General features: G+C 46.3%; 1 protein-coding gene across 5 annotated transcripts in view; it reads right to left on the minus strand.

Annotated features, from left to right (window-relative positions):
- The window catches only part of LOC115140106 (EMI domain-containing protein 1-like), a 116,022-nt gene extending 100,656 nt beyond the window's left edge, over positions 1-15,366 (minus strand). For 2 of the 5 annotated variants that reach the window (XM_029678218.2, XM_029678217.2), the window contains exons 1-2: positions 14,565-15,364; positions 129-242 (exon numbers count right to left, since the gene is read on the minus strand). In XM_029678218.2, coding sequence (XP_029534078.1) covers positions 129-242; positions 14,565-14,752 — 302 coding nt within the window. In that variant the 5' untranslated portion in view covers positions 14,753-15,364. Of the gene's footprint in view, positions 1-128; positions 243-14,564 lie in introns of all 5 variants that reach the window. The other 3 variants (XM_029678216.2, XM_029678215.2, XM_065026673.1) reach the window with 3 other exon arrangements.
- Positions 15,367-16,096: the final 730 nt, after the last annotated feature.

A 16,096-nucleotide genomic window follows, 5' to 3' on the forward strand; every position in this document is an offset into this window, starting at 1 on the left:
ACATCACAAACAGTGTAAGGAGGAAACAGTTCCTCTGATCTTGTGGCTCATTTATCAAGGTGTAGATGTCGGGTGTGTTTGGTGAGGTTTTGACATGCAGTGTTTTGGATAAGAGGTCCCAGACTCACCTGCCCCCTGTGCATCCCTGTGGCCAGCGACATGTCTGGTAGACACGCTGCAGGGTTGTCCCATTCTGCACCTGGCAAGTCACTGTCTTAGTGACCGTATGGGGACACCAGTTCCTGAGAGAGAGGAAAGAGGAAGAGAAAGAGAGGGAGAAAGTGGGACACACAGAGCAGGTTTAGCATGCACACTCAAATTTAACAAGACAAAGGGTAAGAGAAACACACTATTGGCTCCACACCTGTACAAAAAAAAAAATACAAGCCACAGGTGGTCATATCATTATCTGATAAAAACACACACACCCTGCAATCTCTCTCTCCCTCTCTCAAACACACACACACAGACACAGACACAGACACACACACACACACACACACAAAGGGAAATTAGCCGTACCCTCGCACTCAGTAAGCCGTCTACTCTGGGATTTGAATCTCTTTTCTCATTCTCTGCCCTCTTTCTTTTCAAAGTCCTTCTGGTGTTTACATGAGTTCAATCAGCCGTGACACTTGCGGGAGTGCATTGTAGGCTGTGTTTATATTGCGGTCTTTCCCCTATCAATACACATCCGCTGGCTTTTTCCCGCCTGGGTCTCAGAAGAGGCAGAGTCACTGAGGGGGACCAGAGGGGGCAGGGTTTCACACAGAGAATAGAGTGAGTTTTCAAACACAGGCTAATAGTAGGTCATAGGCCCACTCCTTTTCCAAGACGACTCCTTTCGTAATACGTTATCAGGAATTGCTTTGCACAGCTGGAAAGGCTGGGAGCGGGATGACCTGCCAGGAAAACAGCTTACCCAGAGGTCACAGGTCAACATCAGATGCTGAAGCCCTCATTAGTCAAAGCGTGTCTTTTAAGAATAAGTTATACACATTTACCTCAAGTTTTTATATAGTCTCTATAAAGGCTTTGTATACTTACTCTCACTACTTATGAAGCTCTCACTACTAGCAAAGCTCTTGGTTTTCAGACCTCTTTTGAACCATATGCAGCCAAGGACAAAGAACAAGGAGTCAGTGCAGTAGTGTATCAGTTAGCCTGGACCAGCTCTTGTCCATGTTAGTCAACCAGGACTAGATCTGTTTCCCTGGGCTGTGCCGTGTAGAATAGATATTTGAGTCGGAATAGGAGAGGAGCTATGGGATGGTTTCAATCACTGCATTATTGGTCGGAAGAAAATGCTAACAAGGGAAACAATACTCAGAAATAAAGGGGAAAACCTCTCCATGGTATTCGTTAAACATGTCCTACAGTGCATTCGGAAAGGATTCAGAACCCTTCACTTTTTCCAGATTTTGTTACGTTTACAGCCTTAATCTAAAATGGATGAAATCATATTTTTTCCTCATCCCCCATCCCGACAACCATAAATCAAGGAAACATGGAGCGGCACTTAGAGAAATGTAATGTATGAGGAACATACGGAGGCTATTCCACCAAACATGTGTTAGCAGTCTTTTATTAACAATGAAGTGCACAAATACCCTGATTACCCTCATATGGCTAGGGCTGAATAGATGTGATACAGTAACACTGGAGTCACAATGTTTCAACCAATGACTGTACTGAATGTGTGTGAGACTGTGTGTGTGTACACTGCTGGACAATGCCAAGGGCATAAGATGCTGAGCAGCCCTAAAACAGTAACAATCCACACGTGCTGTGGTGTCCGTACACAAGCCCCTACTAGGGCTGTATGATATAGGGAACAGTTTGAACTATTTGAGCCATTTCCAAGGGCATAAAATCCTAAATGCAACTTATTGGCGTTAGAAGACAGACGAGGGGAGGTGGGATGCAGCAGGACACTGTTGGCAGCTCCTAGTGGCCATGCGTGAGCACAGGTCTTCCTCCCACCTACACACTTAATATGCGTAATTGTGCAAACACAATGATCTCTTTCATGGTGAATTAGCACAAGCAGAACAATGAAGTCTTTCTTTCAATGTTTTTCGTCTAACTAACATACTTCTGGATGCTAGTGCTAAACTCTTGCTTCTTATTCATCCACCCAGAGGTTTCCCAATATGCTTTAAGCAGAGTCAGTGGCGCACCATCTACTGTGTAGCTATATAGACGTATGCCCCACTGTGTAGCTATATAGACGTATGCCCCAGGAAAACGCCCACCCCTGCTAACTCTGCCACCGCTGCTGAAAAAAATCCTAGGGGAAACACTGATCCACCTGACACAGACCACGACAACAGCTACTGTCACTTTCCCTATCTAACACTGTAAGAGCCTCCACCTTCCCGAAGCCAGGTGAAGTCACACAGTAGTACCATTCAGTCTCGACAGAGCTGTGGTCAGGTAGGGTTAAAGGTCCAATGCAAATCAAATCAAAGTTTATTTGTCACGTGCGCTGAATACAGCAGGTAAAACAGTGAAATGCTTACTTACAGGCCCTAACCAACAGTGCAATTTCTAAGTAAAAAATAGGTATTAGGTGAACAATAGACAAGTAAAGAAATAAAAAACCAGAGTAAAAAGATATAAAAGTGGCGAGGCTATATACAGTATCGAGGCTCTATACAGGCACTAGTGAGTCAGGCCAATTGAGGTAGTATCTACATGTAGGTATGGTTAAAGTGACAATGCATATATGATAAAGAGAGAGTAGCAGTAGCGTAAAAGAGGGGTTGGCGGGTGGTCAGTGGCGGGACACAATGCAGATAGTCCGGGTAGCCAATGTGTCTAGTCGGGCTAATTGAGGTAGTATGTACATGAATGTATAGTTAAAGTGACTATGCATATATGATAAACAGAGAGTAGCAACAACGTAAAAGAGGGGTTGGGGGGACACACAATGCAAATAGTCTGGGTAACCATTTGATTACCTGTTCAGGAGTCTTATGGCTTGGGGGTTGAGCTGTTGAGAAGCCTTTGGTCCTAGACTTGGCGCACCGGTACCGCTTGCTATCCGGTAGTAGAGAGAACAGTCTGTGACTGGGGTGGCTGGGCTCTTTGACAATTTTTAGGGCCTTCCTCTGACACCGCCTGGTGTAGAGGTCCTGGAAGGCAGGAAGCTTATCCCTAGTGATGTACTGGGCCATACTCACTACCCTCTGCAGTGCCTTGCGGTCAGAGGCCGAGCAGTTGCCGTACCAGGCAGTGATGCAACCATGCTCTCGATGTTGCAGCTGTAAAACCTTTTGAGGATCTGAGGACCCATGCCAAATATTTTTTTTGTTTCCTGAGGGGGAATAGGCTTTGTTGTGCCCTTTTCATGACTGTCTTGGTGTGTTTGGATCATTCTAGTTTGTTGGTGATGTGGACACCAAGGAACTTGAAGCTCTCAACCTGCTCCACTACAGCCCCGTCGATGAGAATGGGGGCGATGCTCGGTCCTCCTTTTCCTGTAGTCCACAATCATCTCCTTAGTCTTGGTTACGTTGAGGGATAGGTTGTTATACTGGCACAACCCGGCCAGGTCTCTGACCTCCTCCCCATTGTTGTCAGTGATCAGGCCTACCACTGTTGTGTCATCTGCAAACTTAATGATGGTGTTGGAGTCGTGCCTGGCCGTGCAGTCATGGGTGAACAGGGAGTACAGGAGGGGACTAAGCACGCACCCCTGAGGGGCACCAGTGTTTAGGATCAACGTGACAGATGTGTTGCTACCTACCCTCACCACCTGGGGGCGGCCCGTCAGGAAGTCTAGGATCCAGTTGCAGATGGAGGTGTTTAGTCCTAGGTTCCTTAGCTTAGTGATGAGCTTTTAGGGTACTATGGTGTTGAACACTGAGCTGAAGTCAATGAATAGCACTCTCACATAGGTGTTCCTTATGTCCAGGTGGGAAAGGGCAGTGTGGAGTGCAACAGAGATTGTGTCGTGTTGAAAATGTCAGTGAAGACACCTGCCAGTTGGTCAGCACATGCCTGGAGCACACGTCCTGGTAATCCGTCTGACCTCGCGGCCTTGTGAATGTTGACCTGTTTAAAGGTCTTACTCACGTCGGCTTTGGCTACGGAGAGCGTGATCACACAGTCGTCCTGAACAGCTGATGCTTTCATACATGCTTCTGTATTGCTTGCCTCGAAGCAAGCATAGAAGTGATTTAGCTCGTCTGGTAGGCTCGTGTCACTGGGCAGCTCGCGACTGTGCTTCCCATTTGTAGTGTGTAATAGTTTGCGAGCCCTGCCACATAAGACGAGCATCGGAGCCGGTGTTGTACGATTCAATCTTAGCCCTGTACTGGTGCTTTGCCTGTTTGATGGTTCGTCGGAGGGCATAGCAGGATTTCTTATAAGCTTCCGGGTTAGAGTCCCGCATCTTGAAAGCGGCAGCTCTACCCTTTAGCTCAGGGCGAATGTTGCCTGTAATCCATGGCTTCTGGTTGGGGTAGGTACAGGTACAGTCACTGTGAGGATGATGTCCACGATGCACTTATTGATAAAGCCATTTACCAAATGGAGGGCGAGGGAGAGCTTTGTACGTGTCTCTGTGTGTGGAGTACAGGTAATCTAGAATTTTTCCCCCTCTTTTTGCGCATTTAACATGTTGATAGAGATTAGGTAAAACTGATTTAAGTTTCCCTGTATTAAAGCCTCCGGCCACTGGGAACGCCGCCTCTGGGTGAGTGGTTTCCTGTTTGCTTATTTCCTTATACAGCTGACTGAGTGCGGTCTTAGTGCCAGCATCCATCTGTCGTGGTAAATAGACAGCCACGAAAAGTATAGATGAAAACCCTCTTGTCAAATAGTGTGGTCTACAGTTCATCATAAGACATTCTACTTCAGGCGAGTAAATCTAGAGAATTCCTTAGATTTCGTGCAGCAAGTATGTGGACATCCCTTCAAATTAGTGGATTCAGCTATTTCAGCCACACCCATTGCTGACAGATGTATAAAACCGAGCACACAGCCATGCAATCTCCATAGACAAACATTGACAGTAGAATGGCCCGTACTGAAGAGCACAGGGACATTCAACATGGCACAGTCTTAGGATGCCACCTTTCCAACAAGTCAGTTCGTCAAAGTTCTGCCATGCTAGAGATGCCCGGTCAACTGTAAGTGCTGTTATTGTGAAGTGGAAACGTCTAGGAAACGTGGCCTGTGGAATGTTGTCCCACTCCTCTTCAATGGCTGTGCGAAGCTGCTGGATATTGGCGGGAACTGGAAACGCTATCATACACGTCGATCCAGAGCATCCCAAACATGCTCAATGGTTGACATGTCTGATGAGTATGCAGGCCATGGAAGAAATGGGACATTTTCAGCTTCCAGGAATCATGTACAGATCCTTGCAACATCGGGACATGCATTATAATGCTGAAACATGAGGCAATTGTGGTGGACTAATGGCATAACAATGGGCCTCAGCATCTCACAGTATTTCTGTGCATTCCAATTGCCTTTGATAAAATGTAATTGTTTTCGTTGTACGTAGCTCATGCCTGCTCATACCCTAACCCCACCGCCACCATGGAGCACCAAGTTCACAACATTGACATCGGCAAACTGCTTGCCCACACAATGCCATACACGGTGCCTGCCATCTGCCCGGTACAGTTGAAACCGGGATTCATTCATGAGGAGGACACTTCTCCAGCATGCCAGTGGCCATTTGCCAACTGAAGTAGGTTACAACGCCAAATTACAGTCAGGTCAAGACCCTGGTGAGGACATCAAGCACACAGATGAGCTTCTCTGAGACAGTTTCTGACAGTTTGTGTAGAAATTCTTCAGAAGTGCAAACCCACAGTTTCATTAGCTGTCTGGGTGGCTGGTCTCAGACGATCCCACAGGTGAAGAAGCCGGATGTGGTGGTCCTGGGCTGGCGTGGTTACACGTGGTCACACATGGTCTGCTGTTGTGAGGCCGATTGGACTTACTGCCAAATTCTCTAAAACGGCCTCCCAACTGGCGCAGCGGTCTAAGGCACTGTATTGTACTGCTGAGGCGCCACTACAGCCTCAGGTTCGATATCAGACTCTGTCACAGCCAACCATGACTGGGAGCCCCTTGGGCGGCGTATGCTTGGCCCAGTGTCATCCGAGTTAGGGGAGGGTTTGGCCGGTGGGATTTTCTTGGCTCATCATTCTCTAGCGACTCCTTGTGAAAGGTCGGGTGCCTGCAACCTGACTTCGGTTGTCAGTTGGACAGTGTTTGCTTATCCTTCTGTACGCCTATATCTCTATAGCAATAGTAGCCTATCTGACAAGTATAAATGCATGTCGGTGTCAGGAACATGGCGCCGGCATTTCTCTATATTTCTCTCGGTCTCTCTAAGGATAGGCCTAAGCATTATATTTATAATATATATAAATATACTGTAGAGTGGAGACGCCTAAGCATTATATTTATAATATATCTAAATATACTGTAGAGTAGAGATGCCTAAGCATTATATTTATAAAATATATAAATATACTGTAGAGTGGAGATGCCTAAGCATTATATTTATAAAATATATAAATATACTGTAGAGTGGAGACGCCTAAGCATTATATTTATAATATATATAAATATACTGTAAAGTAGAGATGCCTAAGCATTATATTTATAAAATATATAAATATACTGTCGAGTGGAGATGCCTAAGCATTATATTTATAAAATATATAAATATACTGTCGAGTGGAGATGCCTAAGCCTATAGGCTTATCTGTATATAGTGCCCTGATGCATTTAGTGCTCAAATCTCTGACAGCTGAACCGTGAGGTGGACAATTATTGTTTTAGGAAAGTAAAAATTAATAAAACAATAGGCTATAAAGTTTTGAATATCCTGCACAACGAAACACAACAAATATTTTTTTTGTAATTTGTTTTAGGCAGGTTTTAAGGACAAGTAATTGTGGATCATTTGGCCATTTTCAGTCATTTGATGGCGCTGGCAGCGCCCGGTGGGAGATTTCTTTCTTTCTCTCTCTTTCTTTCTACTCTCAGAAATTAATGGGTATATGGTATTTATAAGGATCCCCATCAGCCGCTACTCTTCCTGGGGTCCACATGAAACATGACACAATACATAGTACAGAATAGTATTAGTCCAGGACTGAAATACATACATTTAAAACATCAAACATAGCCTACATATCAGTACATACACACAATATGTAGTCAAAATGTATTCCGATACCAATGTTTAGCAATTTACCATCCAGGTGTCGGTACCAGGTGGTTTGTACTTATTTATAGACAGCAGCAATGTTTTCACCTCTTCGACAGCCACTTTGTGGAACTTAAAACTACAGCGCTTGTCTTTCATTATTTGGTCCTTTAAACATGAATATGAACACTCAGCATTTGTTGTTTACATGTCAAACCTAAGTTTACTGCTCTCTTGGATCCAAACCTGCACGTGTCTGTTTGGGTCTGTTTTTCCAATGGGCCTCTTTCGGAACGGGTCTTTGTTTAAAAATATATACAGTATATTTATGCACATTAGGTCGGGTGGGAAAGCTACAGATCTATTTCGAAACAGGTCCAACTTTTTGGACCCGTGAAGACCTCTAGTGCAAACCTTCTACAGCGTTGAGCTGTTCCCAAGGGTACAAGGTGTGAAACCAGATCTATTTCGAAACAGGTCCAACTTTTTGGACCCGTGAAGACCTCTAGTGCAAACCTTCTACAGCGTTGAGCTGTTCCCAAGGGTACAAGGTGTGAAACCAGATCTATTTCGAAACAGGTCCAACTTTTTGGACCCGTGAAGACCTCTAGTGCAAACCTTCTACAGCGTTGAGCTGTTCCCAAGGGTACAAGGTGTGAAACCCAACAGCACGGCTGTGTTTAACTGGCACTGGCACCAGGCAGGCAGGCAGGCAGGCCCACAGTGGGTATCAGGTCTCTCTGCAAACACCCCACACTCCCTCCCTTCCTGCCAGCTTCCCTCCCTGCCTCCCTCCTTTACTCCTGATGCCGGGCCAAAACCATGTAAATCACAAAGCACCATGAGCACTCAAACAGATCACAGCCAATGTTTAGAAGGAGAAAGAAAATAGAAATCCATAAGGGAGAAAGATCTCGCCAAGACAGTAAAATAGAGGGGGGAGCGTGATGCTGATGACAAGATTCTACTCTTCAAAAAGAGATTTGCTGCTGTTGTCCCCTCACTGCTGTGTCTGGGGACTGTTAACACAAGGAGGCTCCTTCAAGACCATATATAGTTAGGTAATAACACTTCAAGCTTTAAGAGAGACATTGGAAAGAGATGTACAACAACAGAGAGAGTGAGAGAGATAAAGAGAGGAACAACCCCAGAGCCAAGCCCTCAGATGCAAAGAGAAAGAAAAAGTAGTTGATGCAGGCAGGCTCACAGAGTACAGAAGAAGGCCAGGTTAGGGTGAATAACGTCCAGGTGCATTCGCCACTGAACTTCCTGTTTCAGTCCCTCTCCCTTTCAATAACTCTCTGCCTTTGGGACAGAGTTGAAGAAGGGTATTTTCTTTTAGAAAACCACACTAATAGAGATAGAGAAACGCAAAAGAGATCAATAGAAAAAGATAACGCCAAAGAAAAGTAAAGATGATATAAGTAATACTAATATAGAGAGTTTCATGGTCTTCACGGCACTGCTCTGTGGATTCAAATACTGCAGTGGTGTAGAGGAGGTGTTGAATGAGAGAGTTTAATTGGGGACATTAGGGGTGGCCTATTGTGCTGCTGGTTCAATCAGGTTCAAAGGACATGTCAGGGGCCAGTCAGGCCAAGGTGAATGAGAGGAGGGGGCCAAGCAGAGCCGGCAAAAGGGCTTTCCATACTGGATAAACGTCCCTGCCCTGGGTCAGTGAACGCCCAATGAAAACACCTAGACACCATCAAAGTACCAGAGCGAGGCCTTGAAGGGGTTTTGGAAGACAAGTGGGTATCACACAGCAGTCTGACACAGTGAGCCTGAATGGACCCATCCTCATCCAGCCCAGCTGTGGCCAAGACAACAGGTTGGAGTTCACCTGTGTGTGTGTGTGTGTGTGTGTGTGTGTGTGTGTGTGTGTGTGTGTGTGTGTGTGTGACTGTCAGCTCCTCTGTTGGGGGTAGTTCAGGAGAATGCGTGGTGAGGCTGAGTGGAGGTGGTGATGGGTCAGGTTCTAAAGGTCCCACAGGGAGTAGGCTGTCTGGCAGTCAGACCATGACTTCCCCTCCCCAGGCAGCACAGGAAATAGCTGCTGTCTTAACCCTTCCCTCTGCTTGGCTCCAATAGCCCTCATTAAGGCCACGGTTGAAAAAACTGCTGCATTGGGCTGGCTACTCAACAGAGGGACGGTACAAGTCAAGAGCTCACTCAAGTACAGTTAACCCCTTCCATTTGCATAGGTGGTACTATTTCTATTGAACAGGTTGTTGGGGCATGCAGTTGTTTCTAGCTATTATCCAATGTCATTAGTTGCATTGCCTTATTGTAAGAAAGCATAGTTGTTAAGTACGATTATTTTTGATACTGTAATGGCTTTAATACTTTAGTGTTTCTACTTGCCACTGGCTGTCACTAGTCAGCATGCCTCTATTGTAAGAATGCATAGTGGTTTACTTAAAAATATTTTGGAAAAATGTAATAGCTATGTGATTTTTTGCAAGCTCTGATGCTTGACGTATTGTATTGCACTCTGATATTTTTCTGGCTTGTGTCGTGTACATGTCATTTTTGCCTGATTGTATGTCATGTACCTGTTTGTGTGATACTGATGTGCAGTGGTGGAAAAAGTACCCAATAGTCCTACTTGAGTACAAGTAAAGATACCTTAATAGAAAAGGATTCATGTAAATGTGAAAGTCACCTAGTAAAATACTACTTGAGTAAAGGTCAAAAAGTATTTTGTTTTAAATATACTTATGTATCAAAAGTAAAAGAAACAGTACGAATAATTTAAAAATCCTTATATTAAGATTTTTTTTTAAATTTATGGATAGCCAGGGGCACACTCCAACACTCAGACATAATTTATAAACAAAGCATTTGTGTTTAGTGAGTCTGCCAGATCAGAGGCAGTTTGGATGACCAGGGATGTTCTCTTGATAAGTGCGTGAAATGGACCATTTTACTGTCCTGTTAAGCATTCAAAATGTAACAAGTACTTTTGGCTGTTAGGGAAAATGTATGGAGTAAAAAGTACATCATTTTCTTTAGGAATGTAGTGAAGTAAAAGTTGTAAAAAATATAAATAGTAAAGTAAAGTACAGCTCCCCAAAAAACTACTTAAGCAGTACTTTAAAGTATTTTTACTTATGTGCTTTACACAACTGCCGGTCCAGGTCTCTCTTTATTTTGATTCCTTTTTATGCTGTTCTGGTTGCTGGTCTGAATCTAGCACTAGGTAGGTATGACTGGAGACTTATTTCAGTCATTGTTATCTCTTGACCAATACTCATTATCTCTTGACCACCCTTCCCTTGTTGAAATCAACTTTTATCTCTCTCAGTACCTCTGTTGTCAATATATTGTTCAATGCCTTGTATGTGGACAAAGGACTTGGGCCTTTAGGAATGTTAGAGTGCTCCTACTATGGCCATGTGAGCGGAGAGGACAGCCCTCTGTCCTACACAGAGCTAATGGTAATGCCCCCAACTGGTCTTGTTGACACACACCATAAACATGCCTGTCTACATAAAGCAGCCTAGACAGACAGCAGGTGGAGGGAGATGAGTTATGCAGCTCCTCTAATGTCATGTCAAACCCACTGATCCCATCCTCAGACCAGGGCTGACTCACTAGAATACCCCCCTCTCCACCCTCCATGCGCCCTCCCTCCCTTCCCCACTAGCCCAAGTAACCTTCAAACAGCAGCCGAGTAAACTGTAAACTTCACCTCTTCCAAGTCCAGATGCATTAGGGCTGCAGCTGCATGTGCTTAGTAAACATGTCCACCAACCACGGCACATGAATGACAGAGAGAGGCTCAGGGTGGGGTAGTGAACACAGCACCAGCGGACCAAAACCAGGATCTCTCTGCACCATCTGGACACTTCCCAAGGACACTTCACCCATCAGGAGGATCCTCCACCCACTGCCCCCCACCACTCAGAACCTGAGAGCGTAAATATTAGTGTGATGGGGAACTTAATCACATCCACATTGGCTGTCTGGGCTCTGTGAAAAACTTGTTCTAAAGGGAAGCTGGTGTTTTCCCCCTCTGTGTTTAGTCTGAGGGCTTTGCTCACAGAACCACCCTCATCAACAACCCTGCTGTCATGTGGAACACTCACCTCTGAGGATCACAGGGGAGGAACACACAGAGGGTGAAATACAAAACACTGACAGAGAGAGTACTAAACAGAGATCTTATGAGTTCACACAAAATATTTGTATATTTGTGCAAAGAATGATAAATAGTACCTTTATTATAACATAAAACAGACCAGTGTTGTCCATTCACTACCCATTCCCATTGTATAACTCCCCAGATGAGAGTGTTGAGTTTGTGGTTTGTGCCTGTCGTTAAGGATGTGTATGGGGCTTAGTGGAAGAGCCTCAAAGGACTGAGGACTGAGCCTGGTCAGATGTGAGGAGGTTCCTGACAGCTGAGCGGCAGCAGATGTTGGAGAGAAGAGAGAGGTGCTGCTGGACAGACTAGAGCACAGTTTAGAGACAGCGCTTCTCTCACAGGACAGGAGCCAATAGGCCACCCAGAGCGACAGTGGGCAGGCCAGGCAGGAACGCAGAGACAATGAGGATGGGACAGTGTGCTGCTGGACAGACTAGAGCACAGTTTAGAGACAGTGCTTCTCTCACAGGACAGGAGCCAATAGGCCACCCAGAGCGACAGTGGGCAGGCCAGGCAGGAACGCAGAGACAATGAGGATGGGACAATGTGCTGCTGGACAGACTAGAGCACAGTTTATAGACAGTGCTTCTCTCACAGGACAGGAGCCAATAGGCCACCCGGAGCGACAGTGGGCAGGCCAGGCAGGAACGCAGAGACAATGAGGATGGGACAGTGTGCTGCTGGACAGACTAGAGCACAGTTTAGAGACAGTGCTTCTCTCACAGGACAGGAGCCAATAGGCCACCCAGAGCGACAGTGGGCAGGCCAGGCAGGAACGCAGAGACAATGAGGATGGGACAGTGTGCTGCTGGACAGACTAGAGCACAGTTTAGAGACAGTGCTTCTCTCACAGGACAGGAGCCAATAGGCCACCCGGAGCGACAGTGGGCAGGCCAGGCAGGAACGCAGAGACAATGAGGATGGGACAGTGTGCTGCTGGACAGACTAGAGCACAGTTTAGAGACAGTGCTTCTCTCACAGGATAGGAGCCAATAGGCCACCCAGAGCGACAGTGGGCAGGCCAGGCAGGAACGCAGAGACAATGAGGATGGGACAGTGTGCTGCTGGACAGACTAGAGCACAGTTTAGAGACAGTGCTTCTCTCACAGGACAGGAGCCAATAGGCCACCCAGAGCGACAGTGGGCAGGCCAGGCAGGAACGCAGAGACAATGAGGATGGGACAGTGTGCTGCTGGACAGACTAGAGCACAGTTTAGAGACAGTGCTTCTCTCACAGGACAGGAGCCAATAGGCCACCCAGAGCAACAGTGGGCAGGCCAGGCAGGAACGCAGAGACAATGAGGATGGGACAGTGTGCTACTGGACAGACTAGAGCACAGTTTAGAGACAGCGCTTCTCTCACAGGACAGGAGCCAATAGGCCACTCAGAGCGACAGTGGGCAGGCCAGGCAGGAACGCAGAGACAATGAGGATGGGACAGTGTGCTGCTGGACAGACTAGAGCACAGTTTAGAGACAGCGCTTCTCTCACAGGACAGGAGCCAATAGGCCACCCAGAGCGACAGTGGGCAGGCCAGGCAGGAACGCAGAGACAATGAGGATGGGACAGTGTGCTGCTGGACAGACTAGAGCACAGTTTAGAGACAGCGCTTCTCTCACAGGACAGGAGCCAATAGGCCACTCAGAGCGACAGTGGGCAGGCCAGGCAGGAACGCAGAGACAATGAGGATGGGACAGTGTGCTGCTGGACAGACTAGAGCACAGTTTAGAGACATCGCTTCTCTCACAGGACAGGAGCCAATAGGCCACCCATAGCGACAGTGGGCAGGCCAGGCAGGAACGCAGAGACAATGAGGATGGGACAGTGTGCTGCTGGACAGACTAGAGCACAGTTTAGAGACAGTGCTTCTCTCACAGGACAGGAGCCAATAGGCCACCCAGAGCAACAGTGGGCAGGCCAGGCAGGAACGCAGAGACAATGAGGATGGGACAGTGTGCTGCTGGACAGACTAGAGCACAGTTTAGAGACAGCGCTTCTCTCACAGGACAGGAGCCAATAGGCCACTCAGAGCGACAGTGGGCAGGCCAGGCAGGAACGCAGAGACAATGAGGATGGGACAGTGTGCTGCTGGACAGACTAGAGCACAGTTTAGAGACAGCGCTTCTCTCACAGGACAGGAGCCAATAGGCCACCCAGAGCGACAGTGGGCAGGCCAGGCAGGAACGCAGAGACAATGAGGATGGGACAGTGTGCTGCTGGACAGACTAGAGCACAGTTTAGAGACAGTGCTTCTCTCACAGGACAGGAGCCAAAAGGCCACCCAGAGCGACAGTGGGCAGGCCAGGCAGGAACGCAGAGACAATGAGGATGGGACAGTGTGCTGCTGGACATACTAGAGCACAGTTTAGAGACAGCGCTTCTCTCACAGGACAGGAGCCAATAGGCCACCCAGAGCGACAGTGGGCAGGCCAGGCAGGAACGCAGAGACAATGAGGATGGGACAGTGTGCTGCTGGACAGACTAGAGCACAGTTTAGAGACAGCGCTTCTCTCACAGGACAGGAGCCAATAGGCCACCCAGAGCGACAGTGGGCAGGCCAGGCAGGAACGCAGAGACAATGAGGATGGGACAGTGTGCTGCTGGACAGACTAGAGCACAGTTTAGAGACAGTGCTTCTCTCACAGGACAGGAGCCAATAGGCCACCCAGAGCGACAGTGGGCAGGGCCAGGCAGGAACGCAGAGACAATGAGGATGGGACAGTGTGCTGCTTGGACAGGAAAAAGGAAAACCCAGTGTGAAGAAGACAATGAGACCTGCTAGATGGATAGGATAGGGATGGGGAAGCTCTGTCATTGTTGGTTTTATAAACAGGCAGAAAAGGGGACTTTGAGGAGATGGATGGAATTGATAACAATAGGAGGTTAATTATAAGTATATTGGAAAATAAATAATAGCATTTTAGTCAACTAAAATGAGTTGTGGATAGAGTATTTATTTAGGGACATTAAATGTAGCACAGTCTATGAATGTGTCACATTGTGAAAATGCATTATGAATGGTACACACACTAAAGCAGGTAGTTCATCCGAACGGATGCTTCAAGGACACAGAACCTTTGAGTGAGACTTTGACACGTTTGTTTTATTATGCCTTATGATGATCTAGCCTACTTACAGTATCATCAACATTTCCATGAAATGTTATAATTAGCCTCTAATACACGAAATTAGAAGATAAACAACAATAAATGATCATGCATGTATCCATACCTTTTTTGATAAATAGAGGTTTGAGACGCTGCGGACGACTCTCTGTTGAGTTGGGTCCCAGCTGAATATTTGTAAAGCCCCGTCCTCCAGGTGGCATGAGCTGCAGAGGTCAGCCACAGCAGCAGCACAATCCAACGGAAACTTTTTCGGCAAAGCGCGGACACAACGTCCCGTTGACACGCTCCCATTTCCGCGGCCTCAAAAAAGCACAGGCAGAAAAGTTCCTAAAAAGCTCAGGCTGACTGGAAAGCAGAGCTAGTGAGTGAAATATTTATATGCCTTAAAGTCCAGGTTTTTGCGTCACCGAGAGGGAGCGCATTCCATCATCAACCAAATACATAAAATGTAAATATATAAATTACACGTACCGTTATAATAGCAAAAAATAAAGTGGATGTCTTTTAAATGCCACGAAAAGAAAGGTGACAATGACACCCCGTGATGTCGCACAAAAACCAAAATCACGGATTTAGCCGAAAGTTCCTCACATGCCCAAATCTATCAGCAGTGTTCCGAAGCAACCAGACGAAGTAAACTTGGAATTGTGACTGGTCAGTCTCTTTTCTTTTCAATATCAACTCTCCCTCCCCCCGTCTGTGCGTAATGTAGCCTGTCTCGTGTCGAGCGTCTCACAATGGGCAAGAAACTATAGTTTTATACTCTACGTGAGTCTTTTAAAAGCAGAGCCTGCAGTCTTTTACCCTGCCCATTCCCCGTTTCAACCTTTCACCGCGGACAAGGCATGCCTACAACAACACAGATTCCCTTTACGCATCTGTCATCACGTCATTACACTAAACACTGAACTACCCCAGAGTGACTGATATTCCTCAGTAATCATTTAGTTTAGAAAGTCTACTATGGTACACGTGGGAATCACGTGCACATGATTGTGAAATAAAGAAGTGAGTAGGATCATGCATTCTGATGATAATAAACTGATGATAATAAACATGAATACATACACATACTGTAGTTTAATATTATGGTGGTGTTGATGACCTTAAATTAAAGTCTTTGCTATTGATTGTCATTGAGTGTCATATTAATGTGCATCCTTTACTGTAGGACAAAAGACCCATATGCCAGACACACTTTTGCATTGTGTCATCTGGTTTATATTGACCGGGGTTGGGGTCAATTCCATTTAAATTCCAGTCAATTCAGAAAGTAAACCAAATTCCAATTACACATTTTCCTAATTGAAAAGCATTGACTTGAATTGGAATTGGAATGTCAGCGTACTTCCTGAATTGACTGTAATTGAAATTAAATTGACCCCAACCCTTTTAGAGATGCTATTTGTTCTCGCTTTTCTCTGGATCCTTCTTCCTCCCACCTAATCTTGGCCTTTGTCCAGCCTTGAGCTATGTGGTTGCCATTGGCATCATAACTCAGCAGCCCGTGCGGGCAAACACCAATGTTTGGGCATGGTCCAGGCAGACAGAGCCAGACAGCAGGGGAGGTTAGCTCTCTGTAACCTCTTTCCCGTACCCAGTGGAGGTGGAACTTGGAGGGTTTCTGTCCAAAAA

The sequence above is a fragment of the Oncorhynchus nerka genome, linkage group LG13 (genome assembly GCF_034236695.1).
Source record: "Oncorhynchus nerka isolate Pitt River linkage group LG13, Oner_Uvic_2.0, whole genome shotgun sequence".
NCBI classification, from domain to species: domain Eukaryota; kingdom Metazoa; phylum Chordata; class Actinopteri; order Salmoniformes; family Salmonidae; genus Oncorhynchus; species Oncorhynchus nerka.